General features: G+C 43.7%; 1 protein-coding gene across 2 annotated transcripts in view; it reads left to right on the top strand.

Moving 5' to 3' along the window:
* Positions 1 to 2,516: 2,516 nt before the first annotated feature.
* The window catches only part of PLD1 (phospholipase D1), a 184,241-nt gene continuing 159,573 nt past the window's right edge, over positions 2,517 to 27,184 (top strand). Inside the window, exon 1 of one of the 2 annotated variants that reach the window (XM_004704081.2) lies at positions 2,517 to 2,680. Coding sequence is in view for 1 of the 2 variants with exons in the window: in XM_045297437.1 (XP_045153372.1) it covers positions 24,312 to 24,349 (38 nt within the window). In the remaining variant the exon portion in view is untranslated. Of the gene's footprint in view, positions 2,681 to 24,281; positions 24,350 to 27,184 lie in introns of those variants that run through there. The other variant, XM_045297437.1, reaches the window with a different exon arrangement.

Genomic DNA, 27,184 nt, shown 5'->3' with positions numbered 1-27,184 from the left:
CTTCAGCTCAGAGGTCTGTGGTTTCTTCCCTGTAACACAGCTCTTAGCTGGCCCCTTCACAGAGGACTGTCCACAGTGGAGGCCCTGTCTATGCACAGCACACCCTCCTCATCCAGGGTCTGGCCAGGCTTCTCCTACAGGGAAGGTGCTCAGAAATGTCTGTGGCTCGGATGGCAGGGTTAGGAGTTTAAGAGCCTGGCTCCTGATCACTACTCCACGACTCAAACCAACAACCGAACAGACTGCCGTTGGGTTGATTCTGATGCATGTACAGGCCAGGTGTTTATACTTTGGTTCTTCTGTTTATTCACCAGTAAAACTGGCATTATAATACCTTTGTGAGGTGTGGATGCATTAAACTTTCAGTCCACGCTTGGTTCATGGTGTGAGCCCCTTAACCATGACCTATTGAGATGAGTTTTACTTTCAGTAACATGGCATGGACTCCTTCAAGTCTTATCCAAAGACTGTTTGTTTCTTCTGCTGTTCACACAGTGCCCCTGAGTCGATGTGGATTCAAGTTCATTACCATCGTTTTATTAAGCATGTGGCATTATTTAGGGGCCAGCATTTATTTAACTGTGTCACTGCTTTTCGCCTCCATTGAGATAGAAAGTAAATGTTTATTTTAGCAGGAATGAAATGTACGAGACAGAAAAGAAATACATTTAACAGAGATATGGGAGACCCTGGACTTTAGTAGCTCCATCCAACCCAGGCTAGCTGCTCTGGGCCTCCCTCAAGGTTTCCACCGTTCTAGAGATGACGTTGGCCTCACGGGAATGTTCCTTGCAGCTCTTTGGGCAGAGGAAACAACAACTATTATTTGTCCCAGGATTTCTTTGGGAATGCAGATCAACGTGCATGTTTGCCAACCAGAGCCACATCAAAGAGATGGCTTTGAATGGAAGGATCTCTTCTTTTTCAATTTTTGCACGAGCATTTTCCTGTCCTCTAGAAACATTCCACTCTTGTTGGAAAACTGTGAACCCTGCGTTGTGTGTGGCATCAGTGAGGTCTTCTAACCAACCCTTCTCTCCCTCTCCCCTTTTGGTTTTCTCCCACCATCAAACTCTGAGGACTTCCCCTCTGGAGAGCGCCTTGGTGGTGGCGTGGATGGCTTGCACTTGGGGTTGCTAACCTAAGGTCGGTGGTTGGAAACCACCAGCTGCACCTCTGAGGGAAGATGAGGCGTGCTCTTCCCGTTGAGAGGTCCAGGCTTGCAAACTCACTGGGACAGTTCTAGCCTGTCCTGTAGGGTCGCCATGAGTCCCCTGGGAGTTTGGGAGGTTGGTTTAACCGGTCAGCCTTCTCTTCATTTTGCCACCAGGTGGGGTACTGACACCTTTTAAGGTCTCGGGTGCAGGCTGACTAAGAGGTGAGTGTCCCCACTTTTTCTAAAATAAGGGCCGGGGAAGATTCGGACTAGTGGATGGTGAGCAGGGGGAGTGTGGGGGTCTGAGAGAGTCCCCTGACTTGGCAGGCTCAGCTTTGTGGCGTCAGTACCCTAATGATTTCTATTTCATGTTTTGTTTGCCATTAACTTGATATTTTACCAGAAATACATGTAAAGATTTTTGGAAACAAGTGACCCAAGTCTTTCTTGGCATATTTGATACCAATGTTTGGATTAGAAGCGAGCCCTTAGACAAAGGATGCATTCTGCGAAGCACGATGCTCTGCAGCCAAGCACGGGTACTCTTGCTTAGCCATCTGCTGGCCTACTGATGGTTCTGTTTCAAGGTTTAACTCTTCTAAGGAAATCAACATTTATATTTTTCTAGAATAAAAAAATTGAATTTCTTATTTTGAGAACATAGAGTCTGAAAGACAGCAGGCTCTTTTCATACTGTCAACAGATCCTGAGTTAGAGGGTGAAACTAAGTTACAATGGTATTTTGTTTACTAAGTCAAAACTAGAAGTCAGGCAGTTCTTGGTTGAACTCTGATTTTTAATCTTTTTTTTTTTTTAACTTTAGTGATGAATGAAGTATTAGGCATGATTCATGGAGTCAACTCGACAGTAACAGCAACAGAGTGCTGGAAGCACCCGAAAAGAGTGATGTGATGTGCTTGCTTCTCAGAAACAAGGTCTTCTTGTGTCTTTTGTAGGCAACGTGAAGCTGCTGTTCTACGTGTTCCCGTCACCCTCAACTTTGACAATGGCATATCAGTCCCGCATGGCCCTCGCAGAAGGCAGGCCGCGTTCGCCTTGTTTAAAATCCACCAGTGACGTTAATACAGCAGCTGAGGGGCAGGGAGGGCATGAGAGTTCGCGTTGCTTAAGTCTGTTAGCGTCTTTGTTTTGCTTTGTTTTTTTGACAGCAAGCTGGGAAATGAAATCCCATGCCTTCCCTCAGTCTCTCCTGGGTTTGATTTCTGACAGCCCTGCTGCGTCTGTTTACCATATGGGGAGTGGTTTCAAGTTCATTACTACAGCTTATAGGCCGCAGTGCTTTGTGGGCTTGGCTAGGACTTCCATTGCCTTTAGGGCGTCTGCCTGCCCCAGCCAGGGAACAGGATTGTGTTCCTTGTTTCTGTGGATTCGCAGGATAATAAGGAAAAGAACTCCCCCCCAGCCCCCCTGGCTGTCAGCTACTGCGGAGATTAGCTGGATAGCAAAGAGCAAAGAGTCTTTCTTTAAAGCACCATGCAGCGGCGGCTTCCGCAGGGGTGCCAGGTTAGTAAATCACATTTTGAACTTTGTGCTGCAGATGTCGGATTCTCTGCCTGCCTAGTGAGCTGGGGTGTGTGTGAGGGAGCTGACAGACCCGGCAGCAGCCACTCTGTTGCCGCCTTCTTTTTAGAAAATGATGTGAATTTGCTGGCCCTATGGGTGTGGGGAGGTCGGGGGAGGGCATAGCATGTGTGCGTGGCTTGACACTGCCAACGACAAGTGGACGCCAAGAAGCAACGGCGTGTATGCTGTGGAAGGGCAGCCTTGGGATCTGTACTGGTTTGGAAGCTGTTGTGCAGTTCCTTTTTCGGCTTGCCTTTCCTGGTGTCTTCTCACACAAGCTCCTCAATCTCACGGTTGGCTTTTATTGACGTTGTGAACGTCGGGCAGCAGTGCGTGGTGGCTGGCCTGCAATGTCGCCCCTCTCCTCGCTTGCGCAGGCTTATCTCACGCACAGTCTTCCCTTGGGCCTACTGCCCACGGTGACGGCTCACCCCCGGTGACTGCTTTAATTCTCTGTCCGAAAAGTCAGATTCTTTTTTTATCTTTTCTGTTATACCTCCTAAAAGGCCTGCCGAAGAATCGATTTGGGCAGAGCATCCAGGTAGCTTAGCGTTTTTGTCCTTTGAAGACTAGATCCGAGGTGGGGTAAATCATGACTGTAAAACTGGAGTCGTGCCTTGTACAACACCAGAGCAATGTTGATAGTGGTCAAATGAAATTAAGGTGAAAGAATGAAATGCCAAGATACCAGCTCCCTTCATTTAAAGATCTAAAGAGCAATCCACTCTTTGTCAACAAAGCAATCCTATAGGCATGTGTGTGTATCTGTGTGTGTGTGTGTATGTATGTGTGTATACAGTTGAGTCTGGTGGTGTTCGAAAGTTTGCAACCCTTCTTGAAACGTAGCTTTCCCTGGCTTCTCGCTTCTTTCCGGTTCTCAAGGCAATGTAAGCTAGCATTTAAAATATGTTCACAGGTTCTGCTACTGCCGTTTTAATTCTCCTCGCTGGGGAATACAACCCTAGGCAGAATCTATTCCTTCATGCTCTGCTCTGTTTGAAAAAGAGAAAAAGAGAGTGAGAAGGGAAGAAATAAGGACTTCAAAGAAATCCGTACTTACTGTGGTGAGGCGGTCATTCTGCAAGGACCCCTGTGCCCATCTCCTCTGAGGCCGAAGGATAACACGATGGCTCCATTGCTAGGCTAGGCAGACAGAACTGACGGTAATTAACCCCCCAGCACACAGGAAACAGTTATCTGCTTGACCCTCACCTTGGAGCTATTTGCTTGACCAGCAGATCCACTTGGTCAACTTGGCATTCCAAAAGCAGAAAGGGCAAAGGGTGGAGGTGACCGACTTTATATATACGATTACTGAGGAGGGGTGCCGTTGTTATTCTTCACTCTTAATGTGCGGTCAGTTGAAATTGTGCACGAAGACTTCTTTGTGCATGCCAGCCTGACGGGAATGGGCTGAGACCTTCTGAGACCTTCCGCTTGTGGATGGTGCCTTCGTGGGCCCAGATGAGGGTCCTTACAAGTTTACCGAAAGCGCGTTGATGACAGGAAGATCTGTGTTCCCAGAGGCTTCCTCGGCTCTTTCCCTTGGGATAATAGCAAAGCAGAACGCCACTCATTAGAGACGGAAATAAGCAGTATGATAAGGGATTAGGGTAAAGGGGAAACACCCTAAAAACCAGATTTGGGGGTTTCCCAGAGACTACTATCATTAAAACCAGTTTCTTCCAAAAGGGAGCAGGTGGTGGCGGTGGTAAAGTTCTGCCATTTGAGGAGTCAGATGGGTATTTCGGATGCTGAGCTGGGGACACCCGTGGTCATTCCTGCTCCCATCTCACTGAGCTGGTTTCATTTCATTACAACCGTGACTTTGGGCTGAAGTCAAGCAGAGACAGGCATGTTCCTTGTTCCGTATCGTCTGTGTTAAAGGTAATCCTTGATATGGTTAATTTTTATCCAACACGACTTCTTGCTCAAGTTGTCTCATGAATCTCAGAAGGCGACTCATGAACCGCCGAGGATGTCCCAGAAGCAGGTGCTCTGACTTTGCTTTGACATGGTTCTGAGTTTCAAAGGTGGGAGACACATGCTTAGACGGATGATTTCAACTTGACTGCTTGGCCCACACCTTACACATCAGGAACGTGGAATGGCCGTTGAAGAGAAGAAAGGCAAGGAGCAACTTGGAGTCACTGTGTTAGTGGAGATGGGCTGAACCATCATTGATTGTCGCCCATCGGTCTGCTCTGCTCACGTCGAGCTACGCTGACTTTCCTACCACGGTCTCTCTCTCTCTCTCTCTGGGTCTTTCTCGCTAATAACAAAAGGTTTATCATTTCAGCAGCTCTCACATGTACAGGTCAGTGACATTGTGTTCATCTTTGTTCAACCATCACCATGAACTGGTCCTGATTTTTTTCCATGACCCTCAACAAAAGCTCCATAACTCTTAAGCTCACATCTTCCTTCCCCCTCTCTCCCACCCTTGATAACTATTAAAAGATAAACTTTGGTCTCAATACATATGCCTATATTGGATAACTCCTGTGAGTTTGTACAATCACTATCTTTTTTGACTTCCTTATTTCACTCAGCGTGGTGTTTCCAAAGTTCCTGTGAAGTTACGCCACGTGTCAGCATCTCTCTCTCTCTCTCTCTCTCTCCGTGATCTAGGTCACTGCGTTGCTGGTGACGCGGAGTGACTCAGGAAGACTAGGTAGAACTGCCTCTGTGAGTTTCCAAGACTGTAATTCTTAAAGGAGTAGAAAGCCTTGTCTTTCGCCGGAAGAGTGGCAGGTGGTTCTGAACTGCTGACTTTGCAGATCATAGACCAGTCCCCGCAGTGCCTCTGGGCTCCATTTCTCTGGATGGTGGAGTAATGTTCCCTTAGTATGTATGTACCACATTTTGTCTATCCACTCATGTGTTAGTGGACAGTTAAGGCTGTTTCCACCTTTTGACTGCCCATGGTGTAGTGGATGGTTTAGGAGCTGAAGGAACTTGATCTGCAGTTTATAGCTTTGCTACACTTATCTCGTGGGTTCAATGATCAGTGCCACTCCTGCCTCTCCCAGGTTTAACACCCCTGGCTCCTGCCTTGACCTGGTCTATTGAAGGCGTGTGTGTGTGTGTGTGTGTGTGTGTGTGTGTGTGTGTGTATGGGTGTGTGTACTACTTATGTATCAAAATGGGAGTGAGGATAGGAGATTGCCACGGCCCCACCGTGGAAATTCACTCTTTTAGTAATGAGAGTACCTACTGATTTGTCAGAGCTATTGCCAAGGTTGAGGAAACTTTATGGCCAGAGCTGATCCAACCATACATTTCCCCAGTTCCCTGTTTCATTCTGAAGAACCTCATCTAAGTTTGACCTCCTGGCATTTCTGAGGTTGGCAGCAATGGTAAGGACTGATGGCATAGGTCATAATAACTGTTGAGGTTATAAAAATAATAACTGTCACTTAAGTAGCATCTCTAAGTGCAGTCCTTATTCCAAGTCTCTCCTTTAATCCTCACAACGATCCGAAAGGGGGAAGCCTTTTACTATCCCCAGTGGCAGTTGAGGAAACCGTCCCAGAAAGTTTTGGTTAAAATTCTGAACTCATTGCAAGTAGCAATAACAGTATTGTACCTTAGAGGAGGGCTGTGGAGGAGAGGGTGAAACAAAGCAAAACACAACCAATCACTAAGGAGTGGGCTTGATGAATAAGCAAGCCAGGGTTTACCATGAATGAGCAGCAGCAATGTACATATCGACAGCTGAACAGTTCTTCATGAACAAATGAAGTTCTTCTCTTAACCCACTCAACCCTCAGTAAGGTTATGTCCTTTGTCTTGCTTTTCTGTTGGGGAGGAGCGTGGTGAGCACTTGCGCTGCTTTCTGCCTCTCGGTGACCAAAGACTGGGCTCTGGTGACAGTAGCAGGATATGGAGGTTGACTGGGGTCACTGTGTGGGACCAGTGGTGATCAATCCATATGGAGAACAAAGCCACAACATGGACCACTGGTTTCTCACGAAGTAAGCCCATTTTGGAACTATTGAGACTTTTTAAGGCTAAAATAATACAACTAGGAACACTACGAACTTCCTGATTGTTTCGTTTTAACTTGACCTGTGCACAGGTCCTCTTCCTCCCGGCCCAGCAGGACTTCCTGCGGATAATCAAAGCCCCGGTCAGTCACGTTGCCAGTCCTAAAGGCGCTCTCAGGCCTAGTGGAAAGCCAAGGCTAGGAAGCATGCACTTCTTTTAAAACGATGAAGGTGCATTTGAAAAATTCTGGACAGGTGATTTGTGCTTGACTTGACTTATGCTTAAATGTATAATAAATACACTTAGAATCTTTCAAAGTATGCAGAGATATAGCCCTGATATATTAAGTTGTTAAATTTGTTTATTTTAAACAACAAAGGACATGAAAGAAAAGAAATCAAATAATATACATTCTGATGTTTGTATGGAGATGCTCTTATTTTCCCCAAAGCCAATAGAAGAAATCATAAAAGAAAACAGGTCAATAGATTTGAATATTCTAGGTTAAAACACAAGAACTTTAAGTACAAAGATATTTATTGAAGCATTATTTATAAAAATGAGAGGTTGAAAGTAATTAAAACATATAATAGTTAAAGAAAATTCAAGTATGTATCATTGTTAAGCTGGTAAAGTTATACTTCTGGAAAGTTGAAAAAATCAGTATGGTAATGATGTAACTATAAATTGAAAATCTAGGGCTTAAACTATTGGTACAGCACGTAGCTTAGTACATTTGAAACATATGCACCATGTATGAACTATGCCTTGAGAAACAGCAGGTAAAATGGTTAGCAAGTAATATTTGATGATAAGATTTCTGATGGCTTATATTTTCTTCTTTATATTTCTCTACATATTAGTATTTTTGAACAAGATAACTATATTCAGAGACATAAAGGGAAAAAACTATTCATGAAGAAAACATTAGAACAAAATCTGCTAGAACTTTATAGTAGGTTAGTGTCAGCGATAATCAATTTGACATGTCTTTCAGAATGATTTGATTGTAAACAAATAAGTAACCTTTCACTGGAGAAAAAATAATGATTTTTATTCCTCAAAAGTTCTGTATATTTAAGCTTCCTTAATAAGAATGTATTTTTTAATTTAAAATGTAAGTTATATTTGAAGTTACAGGTTAGAGTTGAGGCATGTACATTGTTTTGATAAAGCACAGGATCTTTTGACTTTGTACAACAATTATTTTGCTGCACGTAGGCATTATTTAAGGAAACTGCCTTTTGATTTTTCAAACACCAGATTTAAGATTTTAGCCAGCTGTTGGAACTTACCCGATTCTAGGTAGATGTCTCCGTGAATAGGAGATCGACGGAGGAAAGGTCGGCCCAGGAAAGACAAGGCCATGAATGGCCTGTGTGCTCAGCTGGCTGGGAGATGCTTCCTTGGTGTAAGATGCATTGTGGAAAGGCATCAGTCACCAGACTGAGACAATCCTTAGCAGAAAGACCGAGACTGGAATCGTGAAGATGGTAGAAAACCCCTGAGGAGTCGAGTGCACTCTTCCCCTCCCCAGAGGACCCTGACTTTCACAGAATACTTGGTGGCGAAGTCCCCCGGCCACAGGCTTCAAAGGGGCCTTCCGCTTTTCCTAGTGTCCCCTTCCCTTCTGTGCGGCCCAGTTACAATAGTGTTAGTGATGCGTACAATTATTTCCATTTATCTGGCATTGTCACATCAGAAAAGAGCAGTCAGCAGGTACCTAATGACATTTGGGAATGAACTTGAAGGCTGATTATTGCTTCCAAAGAAAACCAGACAACCTCACAGGCCTGGACATCATTCCCACCAGGGTTGGTTGGACATTCTGTTCTTGGGCACAAGGTTATTTAATCCACATCTGTTTTTCCTGTTGTTCTGGAAGACAGCAGCCACCTGGAGTGACTAGAGATCACTTGATCCTAAATCCTTGAGAACTTATTAGGTGGACTTATTGATGCATAATATTGAAATTACATATCATACATGTAATTTCTTTAATGAACAAGTTAACGATTTTTCAGTATTTCAGTATTTGTAGAGTTTGTAGAGTTGTGCCACCATGGGAGCCCTGGTGGCATAGCGGCGTATCCATAGGGCTGCTCGTTGGATGGTCTGTAGTTCGAAACCAACAGCTGCTCTGTAGGAGAAAGACGAGGCTTTCTACTTCTGTCGAGTTACAGTCAAAACAGAACAGAAGAAGAGTCACTGTCTTGGAAACCCACTGGGGCAGTCCTGCCGGGTCCTAGAGGGTTGCGATGAGTCCCATGGACTTGATGGCTGTGGGTGCAACTGTAACCACAATCTAATTTTAGAACCGTCTTTATGACTTCTAAAGGGGACCTGGTACCCACCTGCCCTTCCTCTTTCTCAGCCACAGGCAACCACTAATTTACTTTTCCCTTCTCATGATTTACCTATTCGGGCCGTCTTGTCATATGCTCTGTGAAAATGCTTGAAATTTAAATTTGATGCTCACCGACTGCCTTGTTTTGATGCAAATGGTGTGTGCATCACATGGGTTTGGGACATCACACAACTTCTTCCATGTTTGTTTCCTATGCCCGCCATGTGCATTATATGCATGTGCACATTATTTACATGGGCATATCTCATGTGAAAATAATGAACCTGGCAAATGCAACTTGGTTTCTGTGTGGGTACTTCTTTCTCAATACTATTCTGAAGTGGGAGGTTAAGACAGAATGAATCAGTATTGGCACCTGTTTTGTTAGATTATGTGATTTGTTTTTTGATGTCTAGAGTCTCTAACTTGGTACTGAGAGTTTACATTTCAGAACATGTATGCATTCATGTAAGACTGTTTTAGGCTTTACATGAAAATTTTGGGGTTGGACTACTGCTTATTATTAATAACCCAGAACTAACTGCATGGCTTCTTTCTAACTCGATTTCCATATCTATAAAGCACTCATCTTATGATGAGTACTTTGCTAACTCATCTTTGCTAATTTTAGTACTCATCTTATAGGGCTCTTGTGAGGAGTAAGTGAAATAATAGCTGTAAAATACTTACCACAGTGCTTGGCACGTAGTAAGTGCTAAGAGAATGATAGCTATTACTATTAAAAACCTAAAAAAACCCAAGTCATTGTTATCGGCTTGATGCCAACTCGTAGTGATCCCATACAATCGAGCGGAACTGCCCTGTGGGTTTTCAAGGTGGTCACCCTCATGGGAGCTCATTTTCATGTCCTTCTCCTGTGGAGTGGCTGGGGTCTTCAAACCACTGGCCTTTTGGCAGTCACTCAAGTGCTTACCTGCTGGGCCCTCAGGATCCTTTTTGTGATTATTAGATGGTCAATAATAACCTGTAGGATATTATCTTATACCTACTCCTCACTTTTCGACATGAATACGTTCAAAAGACTGGGTCATTATGTGAAAACCAATATGATGTGAAAATTAGGTAGGCTACGGGGAGCCTGAAGGAGGCTTGGTGGCATTGGGCTCTTAACTGCAAGGTCAGCACTTCAAAACCACAGCTGCTCCCTGGGAGAAAGATGGGGCTTTCTACTCCCGTAAAGAATGAGTCTTGGGAACTCACAGGGGCAGCTCTCCCATGGCCTCGAGGGTTGCTATGGGTCAGCATCCACCACTCAATGACAGTGAGTTTGAGGTGAGCCTTGCTATTTATATTTAATAGCAATAGCTAGCTAATATGATATCTATTTATATTAGATGCAAGGCACATCCGCAAAGAAACTATCTTTTCAACTCACCTGCCAAATTACGTCAATATATAACTGCCATGCAGCAGATACACAGATGGCCCAGCCAAGTTAACACATGCCCTGCTTCATCACCACCAGGGTTCATCTTGCCACATCTCCTGTTGTTCACTACTTCCGGGCACACAGTGCTAAAATGCAAAATAGTTATAGAGTAGATGTTTTTCTATGGTCGTAAATGCAAAATGTCAGATAATGAGATAGTCGTAAGTAGTGGGTGTGTTTTTTTTAATGAGTTTATGTGTGCCCTGTTGAGGATTTGAGTTGGCTTAGAAGAATATTTGCATACCACTAAACCCTTATTTTCTAGCACAAGAGAATAAAGCACTACAACTAGGGACCATAAAGTGACTAGAAAGGAAATGGTAATACCAGAAGTAAAGGGTTATAGAAAAGGGACTATCTTGTCCCTTTCAATTCCTAGTGACCTGGAGGACCGAGTAGAACCCCCCCAGAGGGTTTCAAAGGCTGTCCTCAGCGTGCAAGCAGCACGCACGGGTCTCACGAGGGAGCTGGTGAGTTTCAGACACTGAGCTCCGCACCACCAGGCCTCCCTAGTTGTAAGGACAGCGAACATTTATTTAGAGGGCTCTAATAGATATTTCTTTTAGGGTATTTGCTTGTGAGTTGTGAAAATGATGTCAAATCCGAAGTGGACAAATACAACCAAGTAAAATCCCAGGCTGGGAGGGTCCTTTGCCAATGTCAAGTCCATGAGATACGTGAGACTTTGCCACGAATGACAGCTTGGTGTGGTGTGGTGAGCTATCATTTATTGAGCGTTTACCATGAGTTACACTCTTTAGGGAAAAACAACCAAGCCAAACCATCCTTATAATCTTCATCCTACCTCTCTTATCTCCATTTCAGAGAGAGGAAGCCAGATCTTGGAGAGTGAAAGCAATTTGAGTAAATAACAGAGCCAGAATGAGAACTCAAACTGACTGCAAGATGATATAATTATAATGAAACATTGCTTATTTAAGGGGTTCCTTGGTTAATCGTCCTGTCTGTGAAAATGCCCTCATGCACACTAAGCTCTTGTCCACCACCCTCTTGTCCACCACCCTCTTGTCCACCACTCTGCTTGATTGTCTGGCCTACACAAAGAAGCCAAGTCCTCGTAAGAGTCCCCAGATATTTGAAAGCATTTATCATGCCCCTTCACTTTGCCTCGCCCTTTCGTTAAGCATCCAGGGGCTTTTCATATATAGTATATCTATATCTATATCTCTCTCTCAGTATCAGGGTGTTCCTTTTAAGTACGCCCGGTGAGCTCAAGATCCTGTTCTTTTCCAGGGGCAATCTTCCCGAGTGCCCACGTTGAGCACTCCCTCCTCTGGGCTCCCTTTTAATTCACACCCTGGGAGCTAACTGTTAAAAAGCTAGTCTCGGCCCCTAGACAGAGACTTGGGTTTACCTTTATTCTCCTAAGCCCCATCCTAGCTATGGTGACTGCTCAATAAATAGTGCGAGAGAGAATTTTGATCTTCTATCATATGATAGTAGTGCCTGGGTGGCTTACACGGTGACGAGCTGGGTTATTAACTGGAAATTTGGGAGTTCGAGCACACCAGAGGCTCCTTAGAAGAATTCCTTGCCATTGCGTCCGTTCTGACTCACAGTGACCTTATAGGACTGGGTAGAACCGCCCTTGTGGGTTGCCAGGGCTGTGAGTCTTCATAGGCGTAGCAAGCCCCGTCCTCCCACACAGTGGCGGGAAGAAAGTCTTGCTGCTCTCCTCCTGAGAACCCTGCAGAACACAGCACTACCCTGAAAATCCGTGGCACAGGATGATCATCATTCTATCAGAAAGCTACGTCGTGGTGTCTCCAGCGCCCAAAGGTGCACCAGCTGGGAATGAGAGCGTGAAGATCTTGTCCTCCTTCGGGTGCTGCTCACTCTCACTTGGAAAACGACCCACTAGTGCAGGTCATGGAAACAAGCAAAGTGCCAGGCAAGATTGATACCCACCCCCTTGCTCCAAGGGATTTAGATAAAAAATTATAATATAGCCAATATGGCTGTATAACAAAGTTCACAGACAACGAAGAACCAGTGTTCAAATAAATACTGACAAGAAGATTCAACCCAAGCTATGCTTCTACTTGATTCTGAGAGCATGGAGGTTTTTCATAGACTATGGAGAGTAATTTTTCATATAAGTATAAATTGAGGTTTTAGGAATCTACACCCGAATACCCACTTGGTATTTGCAATGAACATGTCCTTCATCTAGCAAAATCCTATCATATGTTCTCTGATGTCATTTTTATCACCAAGGCCATATTTTCCAAGTACTGATTCTTCTTTGTTTCCAATATCACATTCTAATCACCAGTAATTATCAGTGCATTTTGATTACAGGTTTGATCAATAGGAGCCTGCAGATGTTGGTAAAAAAAAAATCTTCACTTTTTTTCAACTTTGACCTTAGGGGTTGGTGCATAAATTTCAATAATTGTCATATTGATTGGTCTTCCTTGAAGGCACATGGATGTTATCCTATCCCTGACAATGTTGTATTTCAGGATAGATCTTGACATGTTCTTTACAACACTGTGTTTTATTGATGATGAAGCAGCAGTTTATTGTGTGGATTATAACAAATGACGGGTAACATTGTGGAGAATGGGAATTCCAGAGTACGTATTTGTGCTCATGTGGAACTTGTGCATAGAACAATAGACTGCCACGCAAAGGAACCAGGGTTCCTGCATGGTGCAGGGAAGGTGTGCCTGAGAGCTGTATCTTATCTAATTTGTATTTGAAGCAACCGATCTGGAAGCTGGGCTGTATGAAGAAGAACTCGGCATCAGGATTGGAGGACGGTTCACTAACCATCTGCGATACATAGATACCACCGCCTTGCTCACTGAACGTGAAGAGGACCCAAAGCACTTATGGATGAAGATCGAAGACTAAAGCCTTCAGTAGGGATTACAACACGATGTACAGAAAACGAGCACCCTCACAAGTGGACCAGTAGACAATATCATAATAATGGGAGCAAAGATTGATGTCAAGGATTTCGTTTTACTGGGATCTACAATCAATACCCACAGAAGCAGCAGTCAATAACTCAAACTACGTACTCTATCTGGACAAACTGCTTTTGCTGCAAACAAACAAAAACCCAGTCAATCAACCAACCAAACAAAAAACATCAAAAAATCTTTTAAGTCTGAAATATCATCTAGATCACCTTGAAGGCTGAGTTATGACTTGCAGGGGACACCCAATGGGCTGGTGAGTGACTGGGGCAGGGGTACAGGCGAGGCATAGCCCTGGACTTATCAATGACACTGATTTCCCTTGGCAACTCTGGTCTTTAAAATAGCCATTTCAGTCATTGCAGCGCGGCTGTGCTGGGCAATACTCCTTGTTGTTCCATAGGGTGTTTCTCATTGGCTAATCTTCAGTAGCTCTCTTTCTGTCCTGGTCTGTTGTGGTCTGGAAACTCCTCTAAAATCTAGCCACCATGGGTAATCCTGATGGGATTTGGAATACCTGTGGCATAACTTCCAGTTACACGCAAGCCATCAAAATATGATTCATCCAAAGACCCTGGGGCTTTCTCAGTAGAACCGCCTTCAATCTAAGCAACTCCCAGCCAGTATGAGTGCCTGTGCTTAAACCGGTAGGCAGCTGTCTCTACTAAACCTGTTACATGTCTCCTTTGTTTGACAATGAACAATTTTAGATAGGTAGCATTCCCGGTAGTTTGAAAGTGTGCTTCCAGCGGGGGAAAATAGCGCTGATGTGATTGAACTATGGAGTATTATATATGTATTAACTCCCAATCAATAGTGCTTTTTGAAAGTTTTTATGGCTCTACTTACATATTGCTGTTTTATTTCCTCAAAGTATCCTGTCAACAATATCACCTCCTCTGTGGTTAACATCATTGTGCCATTCATTCTTGTCACATTCCAATCAGCAATTTGGGTCTGTTGTTGGAAAGCCCTGAATCTGATTCTGATGTCCTTGGCCTTTGAAACTCCCATCCTAGGATGACTTTGGCCTGCGAATTAACCAGTTAAAGCTGCATTGTGCTGGCCCGTGGCCCCTCTGACCTCAGCGGAATCCGCCTCTAGGGAGTGGTACTGTTCTCAACTCTGCTCCACTTCCCCCTGCTGCTCTACCTTCCTTCTTTTCCTTTATTGTCAAACTGTGAGCTAGTTGCTGCAATGTGTGGATAAAGCTTTGAATCCAGATGCTTCACTCATGAATCAAGATACTGACTCTCACAGCATAAGAGGGCTGACAATGAAAGCAGTCCCTCTCATAGGTAGCTGAAGGAGAGCCACCTTGTCAGCTACCTGGTATATTCATCTGGATGATTCATTCGGAAGAAAGCCAGTCTAGTTCAAATTCTAGTTCTGAGAGCAAGACAGGATAGAGGTCGGAAGTCTCAAGAGTGCATTACTCAAGACTCCAATGACCAAAAGGGTCGAATCACAGAAGAGAAAATGGATTTCTGTCAGTGTGCTTCTTCCATGATTTTTTATTCTCTTAGCTCCAGGAAGCACAGATCTGTAACTAGGAAACAAACAGTATTTATTATTAAATGGAACGAAAGAGAAGAGTCCAGTATACAGTCCCTCTACTGAGACTTAGTTATGCACGAGACTTATAGATGAAGTGAATGGGGCTTTAAACAGTCCTATTTAAACAAGCAAGAAATACTGAGTAAACATTAAATTCATCAGATATTACTTAGGATCCTGACTCACAGTCTAACGTAACTCTTACTGCTTCTGAGAGGACAGTTACAAGACTCAACTTAAAATATAGGTCACTTTCTGTCATAATAGACATGCTACTAAAAAACAAACCACCCATAAGTTATAGAGCACTACCTCGAGTTTACACTGACTTTAGAGTCGTATATGTGTGCTCAACAATATGCACGCATTTTGTAAAGTGTGCCTTAATCAGAAGTGACTCTTGGATTGGGGAGGAAGCTTCTAATATCATATAGAGCTTGAATTTTATCAAGCACTGTGCCTTGCTTGGTGAGTGATTTGTATTTGCCAAAGACTTTAATGTATTTTTATATGCTACCTAATACATACTTTGCAGATGTCATTACTAACGGCAGATTTGGAAATTTTCAGAGGGAGTGGAGCTGTAGAGCCATGCCCCACAGATTCAGTGTGGCCTGTATCATCAAATCTCTAGGAATCTGTGTCTTTTAGCGATATTCAGTATCAAGTGAACAAAGGTCCTGATAAAGAGCCTTTGCTCTTTGAGTTTCATGCTTATGCCATATTTTTTTTCACCCCAGACTTTCTCTCTGCCTGTCAAAGTAAGCCTATCATTTTGGAACTAGTCTAAACCAGTACCCTTTCAAGCTGCCACGCACACAGTTCACCTGGCTCTCTTATTAAAAGGCAGGTGTGGCCAAGATGAGGCATGTCCTTCGAGCTCCTGTCTGATGCTTACACAGATGATCCACGCTAGGAGGAGAAAGGACCCTAGTTGAAACAGGGGGTGAGAAGAAGCGAGTGAAAACATTACGGGGCGGAGCGTCATATGCCCACTGATGACTGATGACTGTGGGTAGTGCCCAGTGGAGTTCGGCGAGACAGCAGCACAGTAAGAGCCTGGGCCTTCCCAGCCTCACCCTCGTCCCAAGCAGCTGAGTCACATTGAGCACATTCGTAATCTCCCAGCACTCAGTTTCAGAGTCTGTGCCCTGCCAGTCATATGCAGATCTCCTTTCCAAGGTTATTGTGATGATTGAATGATGCAACACAGGTAAAGTCCTTAGTAAATATTTCTTAAATGTTCTCTGTCAATAGTAATAATTCAAAAGGCATTCATTGTATACTGGTTGCCTTCCTGGCATGTTAAAGCAGGTGTGTAAAATATCAAAAGCCAAGTCCTTAAATTCAACCGGGACTGGATTGGTTAATTTCAGAGTCCCCAGAATTGAGACTAGAATCTCAAACTTAGGACTCGGGCCTTTCTGCTTCATGCGTCTATCTGCTCACCAGCTGTTTTGTACATTGGGGAAGCTGGTGTCAAGCCATTTCATCAAGTGGAACACAGCTGTGGAGGCCCAGGAGAACCAGCATGTCCTCAGTTTTAAAGCCAGAAATCAGTTTGCTTCCTTGGGCTTGAGGAAGTTAGCCTAGAGTTAACTAAGGTTTTTCTTCTTCCTCTTCTTCTTCCTTTTCTCCATTAGCTAAACAGTTCAATTGGATGAACTGGATCAGAGGAATAAAGGTTTAACCCCAAACCAAACCCATTGCTGGGAGTCGCTTCCCCCTCACAATGACCTCGACCCAGAGAGGGTCTGGGCTTTAGTCTTTCCTGGAGCCGACAGTCTCGTCTTTCACCCTCAGAGCAGCGGGTGGGTTTGAATCAGAGAGTTTGGACTACAGTTAGCAGATCAACACAATTCTAAGCATACACCTGCCTTCCACTTTGGGCCCTCCCTTTTAAAGTGGTTTAAAAAGGTTTCGGTGCACAAAGTTGCTTTTATAAATCAGGCTTAGGTCATTTGCACTCTGCTTCTTTTCCAACCACACCCTGTCGCAAATGTGTGTGTGACAAAGGGACTCCGGGTAGTCCTGAATTGAATCATCCTCTGTACATTTCTTTGGAACTCTGTTTTGAAAAGGAACTGATTCACCTGCCCAGCTTTTCTCATTCTTTTAATTGTTTCCTATTTAAGAGATTTGCATACGTTCACTGAGCTTAGAAAAAAAATCCTTGAGATAAACTTGCATAATTTTAAAGACCGATACTGCTTTTGGAGGAGACGCCCCCGTGGGACTTTTGAGTTTGGGTCAACACAGGTCCTTCAACATGCCAAGACTTCAGAGTGGAGACTGGGGTTCAAGCTGTGCTCAGTTTAGGCATCGACAGCGTGCTTACTTTGAGTGTTTTGACCATGTCATTTTCCCGCCTCTTCTGGGTTGTGAAGTAGCATGATCCATTTTTGTTATAAGAAATGCAAAATTAATTTTTGCCTCTGGTTATTTCTCTGTAGGATCAAGGGAAATGATTGGTTCTCTTTGAGTGTTGATATAGGCTGACTGATATTTTTACAACCTTGCTTAGTATCCCTATGCTTTTGAATTAAAAAAAATTATTGGGATGTAATTGATTTACCATAAAGTTCACTTATATGAGGTGTATAATTCAATAATTTTTAGTATGTACCATTATTTTTTGCAGTTTTTTTAGGCCAATATGTTTTTCTCCTTTCTCTTTTATATGCTCAGATGCCACCAAATTGCCATTCCTTGAATGATTTTTGTTATTAGATATTTGGATTGATATAGCAACCACAATAATGAATTTTTAGAGACTATCAACTTGAGGTACTTTGATTAAACCATGACTTTTTATTTACATTGGGAGCCCTGGCGGCATAGTGGTTACACGTTTGACTGATGCAAGGTCAGCAGTTTGAATCCAGTAGCCACTCCTTGGCTTTCTACTGCCATAACGAGGTACAGTCTCAGAGACTCATAGCGACAGTAGTTCCCTGACACAGGGTCACTATGAGTCAGAATTGACTCAGAGGCAACGAGTTTGGTTTTGGTTTTTTAAATTTACTTTATATCATTGCTGTTTTAGTGCTGACTCACTAATCCACCAATCATTCCCACATGTTCTTAAACCTGGCTTGTTCCTCCTTACTCCTACCCTTACTTCCCCATGAGCTTCCCACTACACACACATCTAGCTTGTTTACCTTAAACGTTGCATTGTTTCTCAAATGTAACACAGCTGAACTCGGATAGGTCCTTGATTCCGCTTAACTCAGCTCAGACCTGTGTCCACCTTAGTAACTTCTTAGGGACAAGCTGGTTTTCCAAAGAATGAACTATCTTTTATATTTGTCTAGCTAGTTAATAAAGAACTGATGGAAAGTGAGTCTACTTATCCAATAAAATTCCACTTTGTCTTGTCCAAACTTCTTATTATTTTCTGCTTTTTAGCCCAGATCTCCAGCATCAATGGGGCTCTGGAAATGGGAGAAAGACATTAAAGAAAGTCCAAAAGCCTTAGCAAGACTTGTAAGATCATTTGTGACTGACTGTTCATCTTTTTATCACCAGCCCATGCCCTAGGTCAGCCACACTCCATTGATTTTCATCTCCTCAAACTTTCCATGATGTGGAAATAGAATATAGTAATCTGATGAAAGAGACCATTAGAATGTGGCAAATTTAGTAGCTGATTGAATGTACAGAATTAGGGAAGGAGAATGGAAGGACGGTCTCAGAATTCTTGTCTATGCCGCTGAAATTCATTGAGAAAAACAGAAAAGGATGAAGTTTTGAAGACGACGAATTTTGAGCATACTAATTATATCTTATCCATGTGAACATCCAGTGGGAAACTTGATAGAGAGTTGGATTTTTTTAATACTCACTGGCGGTATCACCAGGGAGCCATAAACAGAGGGAGGAAGAGAGTCATCAGTGTGCATTGTAGCCATTCAAGTGGACAGGGTCCCTCTGAGGGGTGAGTAGAAGAAGGAATGATCCCAAGACCCTGAAGAGTAAGTCAATGTTGAACAGAACAGCCTCAATGAAGAGGCCCTTTCAGTAACCGGAGAATGAGCAGGGAAGCAAGGCAGTGTGAGAACACGGAAGCCGAGGTAAAAGACATGTAGGGAAGAGTTACGCAACAGAAGGGTAGCGAGATGAAAATGGGAGGTGTGCTTTGAATTTCACAATGTACAGGTGGGCAGTTAGCTGAAAGCTATTTGGTGGGATGGAGGCCAACGACAGTGGGTTGAGCAATGAGAGAGGAATAATCAAATAGAGGTCACAAGTAGACCACTTTCTGAGGAAGTTGGCTCTGGGGAGGGTTTAATAAAGATAACTGGGAAGTCTTAGATGTCTCAGAATCTTTTATCCAGCCACATTTAGAAGTTTTAGGGTAGGGACTAAGGAGATGGGTAATTGGATTGCCCAGAATGGGTTTTGCCAGGTGATTTCAACACACAAAAAAAATAGGATGGGAGGTGGGAAGTGGAGTTAAAAGTGAGGGACAGAGTTCTCAGCTGAATCAGCAGGGCCATGTGAGGTTTGGGAGGGGCTGATGGAGAGTTCACAGATTGTTGGAGATGCAAAAATATGCTCTTGGGAAAAAGTTGCACAATTTCCTCAACAGATCAATGGTGAGTGAACCACAGGGGAAATCTTCAGCCATTTTGGTCATAAAATTGAAATGTTTTTGCAGATTTGGGGGAGTCTACAGTACCACGAGCCTTGGTGTTCATCCGCCCCACCCGGGGAAGATAGCGTAGCTCTATTGTTTTGACTGTGTTGTTTCCTTTTTTAATTGTATTTCGTTTGTTAGAATGAATCAAGATCCATTTATGTTCATTTTATTAAGTAGCTTGGTTAGACACAAGCAATCAGACGGCTTCTAAGATAACAAGTTTGATGAGTGTTGTGTTTGCCTGTCTATGGAAGTAGTCATGGAGAACAAATGGAGAAAACAGGAAGCATGAATTTCCGGGTTGGGATTTGACTTAAAAGTCCATCAGTTATCTAGTATTACCCTGGTCAGACCTTTTAATAATGTACCTGTTTGCTTCCTGACCTGAAATGAGGGTAAAAATAATATTGTTTGCCTTGTAGGGTCATTAGACGATTCGAATGTCGTATCCTTGTATATGTGAACAATGCTCTGTAATCTGTTAATGTGCATACTGTTGTGTGTTTTGTCCATGCTCTGAGCTGTTCTAATTCATAGTCAATCTTTTTTCCCTTCTGTCCACAGTTACTAAGAATTCCATAGACACTAGTTACTGAAAAAGTTGAGCCCCCCACCCACTTGCTTTCAGGAAACCCTTAGGCTTCAAGAGGAGACAGAGGCTGAGTGGACAGGAAAGTACTCAGTAATAGACCCGTATGCAGCAGACCGAAACACGGGACGCACTGCCGTTGAGTCAGTGCTGAATCACAGGACTACCTAGAGGACAAAGTAGAACTACCTCATTGAGTTTCTGAGACAGTAACTCTATTTCCTTAGGAGTGGCTGGTGGTTTGGTTTGAAGCTGCTGACCCTGCTGTTCACAGCCCAACGTAATCCCTATACCACCAAGGATCTTTCTTAAAAAAAAAAATCATTATATTGGGGGCTCTTATAACTCTTAGAACAATCCATCCAGCCATTGTGTCAAGCACGTTTATACATTTGTTGCCATCATCCTTTTCAAAACATTTTCTTTCTACTTTAGCCCTTGGTATCATTTTTTCCCTCCTTCCCCCATCCCATGCTCATGAACCCTTGATAAATTATAAGTTATTATTTTCATACCTTACACTACCCCCCGTCTCCCTTCACCCATGTTTCTGTTGTTTGTCACCCCAGGGTGGTGGTGGGTATAGTCAATCATTTCGATCGGTTTCCCCTTTCTCCCTCACCTTCCCCCTACCCTCATGGTATCTCTACTCCCATTATTGTTCCTGAGGGTTTATCTGTTCTGGATTCCGTGTGTTGAGAGCTCTTATCTGTAGTAGTGGACATCCTCTGGTCTAACTGGATTTGTAAGTAGAAATGGGGTCATGATAGCAGGGGAGAGGAAGCCTTAAAGAACTAGAGGAATGTATGTTTCGGTGGTGCTATACTGCACCCTGGTTGGCTCATCCCTTGTGACCCTTCTGAGAAGGGATATTCAATTGTCTACAGATGGGCTTTGGGTCTCCACTCTGCTCCCCCTTGTTCGCATCTATGTGATTGCTCTTTTGGGTCTTCCAGAGCATGATGCCTAATCCTCTTGACACCTCATGATCACCCAGGCTGGTATGTTTCTTCCATGTGGCCTTTGTTGCTTCTGAGCTAGATGGCCACTTATTTATTTTCAAGCCTTTAAGATCCCAGACACTACATCTTTTAATAGCTGGGCACTATAAGCTTTCCTTACCACATTTACTTATGTACCCATTTTGTCTTCAGTGATCCTGTTGGGAAGGTGAGCATCACAAAATGCCAGTTTATTAGAACAAAGTGTTCTTGCATTTAAGGGAGGACTTGAATAGAGGCCCTATGTCCATCTTCTACCTTAATACTTAACATATAAATATATGTACATAGACCCATTTCCATATCGTCACATATTTACATGTATGTGTGCCTGTATTTAGACCTCTATAAGTGTCCTTTCCCTCCTAGTTCTTTCCTCTATTTCCTTTTACTTTCCTCCTGTACCACTATTATATTCAACCTTCATTTGGCTTTCAGTTATTCCTCTCAGCTACATTGCACTTGATCAAACCCCACCAGGCATTCTACACCCACCTCGCCATTGATTTTAGATTACTTGTTACTCCCTTGCCCCTGGATTTGTTGGCTCCTCTCTTCCTCTTCCCTACCTCCCCCTCTCCGATGTCCCCCTGGAACCATCAGTCCCATTGTTTTCTCCTAGGGATTGTTTATCCTGCCTATGTTATAAAGATACACATGAAAAACGAAGGGGAAATAAAAGGGGGAGGGTGCTTTTCCAGCTCTGTCTTTAGTCCTTTATGAATGTTTTCTGATTGAGTCTGATGAGGTCCCAAGCCCTGCACCTGAAGCCTGTTTTTTGGATTCTTTGGGGACTTCATTGCTTTGCTCCCCTTGCTGCTCTGTTTTGTTCCCTTTGTGTTTTGCCCCGATGTGAGGTGGGGTTAGACCGGGCACAATTCTGGTACTGTGTCTGCAGTTTTGTCTCCCATAGTGCTATGGGTGAGTGAGGGGATGCTGTGTCTCATGGTGGGGCTAGCCCTGTGGTCCTCTCTGCATTTGCTGCTCCAAGCAGGAATATTGTCCTCAGGGCTTGGTGGGCCAGGATGCAGTCCACTCTCTTTCTTTCTCTCTCCTTGACTCTTAGTTTTCTCCTGTGTGTTCTAAGCAGACCCATCCCTCTCCCTGGGCTATATCTTCAGTGCTGTCCTCTAGTGCATGCTTCTGGGGAGAGGGTCCATGGAGCTGGGATTTGGGCCAGTCACACAGACCTCTGTTAGTTCACTGCTTCAGCTGAGGCTCCCTTTTGAATGCTTTAGAAGCACTGAGAATTAGCCCTTAAAGCATCTTGGACAGTCAAGGGATTCTTCCAGGAGGTAGTGGCACCTAAGAAGACTGCTAGTGGTTGACAGGAGTCAACTAGGCAAAGAAAGGAGTTTGGAGAAGGACAAACTGAAGAGGGAGTTGCCTATTTGAAAGCTGCGAGGTAGGGGTATCTGAGGTAAGCTTGATTTGGTCCAGGTGGAACTGGGACATGGGCTTCCAAAAGCTTGATCAAGAAGACATACCGAGAGAGGAGTGAAAGGGCGAGGGGCACATGCATATTGAAGAAGCTTCAGAAGCATAGTAAGAAGCTTTTAAGTAGCAACAGGCAATACAAAACAAAGCACATGAGCTGGTGAGGTTCATGAGGGGCAGGCTACTGAAGAGGTAGAGGAATGTTGGAAAGAAGCACAAGGAAAGGGAGACAGGAGAGAGGGGATATAGAAATAGGAGGTAGGAGAGGTGGGAAGAGCCCGCTTCTCAGGCTCTGGTAAGGAAGGAGGCAAATACACAAATACCACCAGGGGACCGTCTTTCTCTTTTTCGCTCTCCAGAAAGGCCCTAGCCCCTTTGGTCTCTTGGTGATCCCCATGCAGTGTCCTTGCTTCTGTGCCTGACTGCGCCTTTCTTATCCCAACAGCGGTTGATTTAAGACATACACCAGTGGTTCTCAACCTTCCAGTGCCACGACCCTTTAATGTAGTTCCTCATGTGGTGGTGACCCCCAACCATTACATTATTTTGTTGCTACTTCATCACTGTAATTTTGCTACTGTTATGAATCTGGCTACCCCTGGAAAGGGTCGATCAACCCCCAAGGTGGTCACAACCCACAAGTTGAGAACCACCGACATACACAGATACGGCCATATTAACAGAGCCAAGAAATCCCTTTCCTAAAGGAATTGCATCCATTAGTGCAGGAATCTCGGATCGACCACACACATTTGTACCCATCACAGACTTATTGAGAGTTCCTTTTCCAAAGCCCCGCTTGCCATGAAAATGTTTGAGGCCATTTTAGATCGCCGGTGCCTAGCATGTGCCCAGCACATAGTAGGTGCTCAGTGCTCAACAAATATCTGATGAATAAATGGCATCATCCTTAGAAAGGACTAGAGAAGCCCCACAAAGGTGGTGCTGAATGCTGCCTTCCTCCAGCCTGTGGAGATATGACAGCCTGCCTTTCCATGGTGCCAATTCCTGTCCCTCTGACCCTGAGGGGTATCAGGGAGTCAAATGTCTCTAGCATGATTCTGTTTCTTAGTGGCATGCATGGGGTGTGGCTGTTTCTTGAGAAAGGACCAAACTAGAACTTTCCCAAGCCAGAAGCCTGCCCAACCCACTGAGTGGAGTCTGGCTACAACTCAGAAACAAAAAGTGGTTTATCCTGCCTGTCTGGTTGTCCTCTGATGCACCCTGGACGTGGTTCAGTGCTACATTGCATGAAAAGAATCTGCCCTTGCAACAGGTGCAGTGGGAGCCCAAACCAAATAACCAACGTCTGACTCAGAGTGGCCTGCAGGGCCAAGCGGGGCGGCTTCTTCAGATTCTGAGACTGTAGATGTCTGTGGAACAGCCACCTCACCACGTTGGAGTTGCCCACCCACACTGAACTCACTGCACCGTCTGGGGTGGATCCACAGGAGAGGAAAGCAGCCTGCATCTTAAACCTCCTGACATTCTCGGTGACGCGGGGCGGCCTCTTGTCCTTTTCCGCAAGGTGGTAAAGGAGGTTGGACCAGATGAACGCCTAGATCAGCAGTGTACGGCATTAGGTGCTTCCGACCTGGTTTATATTCATGTGTTTCTTCAGACTACGGAGTTTGGAGGAAAACAGGTAACTTTTGTCACCCCTAAGAGAAAAGCGGGTTATGATTGTGCCATTCCAATCAAAGGGATGTGGTTGAGGAGCCTGGGCACACGTTTAGTGAATTGTCATTCTGTGTCCCCAGGGAGCTCACAGTGAGAAAGAGATACAAGTAAACAACTTCAATTTAGAAAAAAATGTTGGGTCTCTCTGATGGAAAATGAAGGAGTGCCAAATGCACTGAATTTTCTATTCTCTGCATCCTGTTTGACATCCAGGAAACTGGTCTGAGGGGCCAGATTCTCTAGCTTTTCCTGCTGGACTATCAGTGCTACATGATTGGCATACTTTTCCTACAAATGATGCTAACAGTAACGGTCATAGTAATGTCGGCCATGCATTGAGACCTAATGTTTTTGTCAAGTACAGACATGAGTCTGGGAAACAAGTCTACCATCCTAGCCAATAGGCTTATCCCCATTTGACAGATGAGAAAATTGAGTCTCAGAGAGGGTGAAAAATGTAAGTAAAATAAGAATTCATGAGTTGCAAGACTAAGAAGTGGCAGAGCCAAGATTAAGAACCTATGTTCCTTTTCTCTAAGTTTAAAAATATATATTTGGCAAATGTTCATTGAAGTGATTATATAGGCTAAGTTAAACCTGAATGCATACACGAGGCATTTATTAACAGTTTAGTCTCTGTCATCTGTTAGAATCAGACATTTCATGAAATGCTCTTCACTCTGTCCTCTTTCAATCTTGGGTAAATCTGGTCAGATGTCCAACGTAGGTCTACAGACATATTCTGATGACTGAGGCTGACAGCAGTTAGAGTTCCCCAAGAGTCCATGTTTTTAACGTCAGGAGCCCTCAGGGTCTCTACACTGTGGATACGTCAAAGGAGTAGAGATGGATTAGGGGCTGAGGACAGGATCTTAGCGATAGGGTAAACCAAGTAGATTAAAATATTTCATCTAATTTTCAATTGACTAGCTTTTGTTCTTATATAGTGAAAAATTCAGGGCACTGACTCTATACACTGTGGTGCTGACCCAGTTTGTATGCCCAAAGAGTTTGCAGTCTCACAGTGGGATGAAGCACGCTGTTTAACCTCTTAAGATTAAAATGCAACCAAAGATGTACAAACTAGGTGGTGGAATGGTGCTTAGTCAAGGGAGATGTTTCCACTAGCTTTGGGGAAGAGTGAGGTCGAACCAGGAATGATTTAGTAAGCGATTTCTAAAGGTGTCATCCATCAGAAGTGGGGAATTGTCAAGTGCCGGGAGAAGGTGCACAGCTGACGCAAACACCAGAGACCACACTCCACCGTAATGAGTGACTGCTCGGATGCACCACATTCCCCTGCAGCTTGTCCTCAAGCCAGGCAGCAGGACTGCTAGAAACCCACCCAATGTGCCCCATCTCTGTCCCCTGCCCCTGCCGAATCATCCCAAGCCCTCACTGTCTAACTCGTTGCATCCTTAGACACTATAATTGAGTCTCACCCATTTCATTATTTTGAAATTTGATATGTATTTATTTTGAGTCAGTTTTAATCAAATGGTTCCCTTATATTTTTTCATATATATATGAAAAAATATATATATGAAAAAATATATATAGTTTCTCTCTCTTTCTCTCTCTCTCTCTCAGACCTAGGTTGTTCGACCTGTTGAGTTGTGTACAAGATTGGGTTTTCATGAGTTGCCTCCTCATATTGAAGTCTGGGATGTTTCCCGCCAATTGGCAGCTCAGACTCAGGTTCCACCCCCAGAACCAGTCTGACAAAAGAGGAAAGGCTGAGTGGAGCTCACATGGGAGGATAGGCTGGGAAAGCAGTGGGGCAGGTCATCAAGCACGGTGTGCGCATGCAACAGTAGCAAGTCAAGCTGTTTTCTAGCTGTGGAAATGTGTGTCTGCCTATAGGGGTAGTGTGAGGAGACTTGAGTGGCCATGCATTGTAGGTCTGCACTCCAATCACGAATGTAGCAGTGATTCTATTGGCCCTGATGTTAAAAGGATAAATGAATGTAAAATGACGTGCAGATGATTGTTTATCATTTTCTATGACATTAAGGAACACCTTAAGATTGCCAAGAATTTCCTAAGCACAACTGTGCAAGGGGCAATGGTAAATTTGTAGTGTGAAAAGCATTACATTGTTGTGTGAGTAGCATTATAACTCAGTGTTTTATAGGTGAACGGGCTTTTATTTACTACGTTTTAATCCTTTTAACTTGTTTTATTTAAGATAAGCAAAGAAAATAAACCCTGCTACTGAATGTAAGTGACCTTTTACTAATGTCCTTAAATGGGACCCTGGTTAATGATTTTTGCATTTTTTCCAAACAAATAAAATTCACAGCTCTTTTTGAGTTTAGCAGACAGGCACTGGTGATCTACAAACAAGACAATATATAAGATACCTTCCCCCTTTTTTCTGTTATCAAACTTTGCATTACAAATTGGGTGAAGGTTTACAAAGTAGATCAGTTTTCCATTCAATGATTCATATACATTTTGTTTCATCTCATTAATTGAAACCCCTATGATATAACATTTTATCCCACCTCCTTCTTGTTTTTTCTGATTTTCATTCCCCTTTTGTTCCAAACCCTTCTGAACTTCAACCTCGAGGTAAATGCTGCCGCTTTGACGTCAAATGGCTGGTTATTTTAGGGGAGTTTACCTCACTTTATTATTCTGATCGACCTGTCTATTGTTTGACAGAAGATTCAGTGTGGTGTGGGACTTCATAGTCTTGGGGTTTCCACAATCTCTAGCCAACCAACGATCCTGGTCTCACTTATGATTTAGTTTTGTTCCACCTTTTCCTCCCACTTGATCCAGGAACTTGCCGTCT

This window comes from Echinops telfairi, unplaced genomic scaffold (assembly GCF_000313985.2).
Source record: "Echinops telfairi isolate 266 unplaced genomic scaffold, ASM31398v2 ScPeMD7_7420;HRSCAF=8458, whole genome shotgun sequence".
Taxonomy (NCBI): Eukaryota; Metazoa; Chordata; class Mammalia; order Afrosoricida; family Tenrecidae; genus Echinops; species Echinops telfairi.
This window is presented reverse-complemented; position numbering and strand designations above follow the sequence as displayed.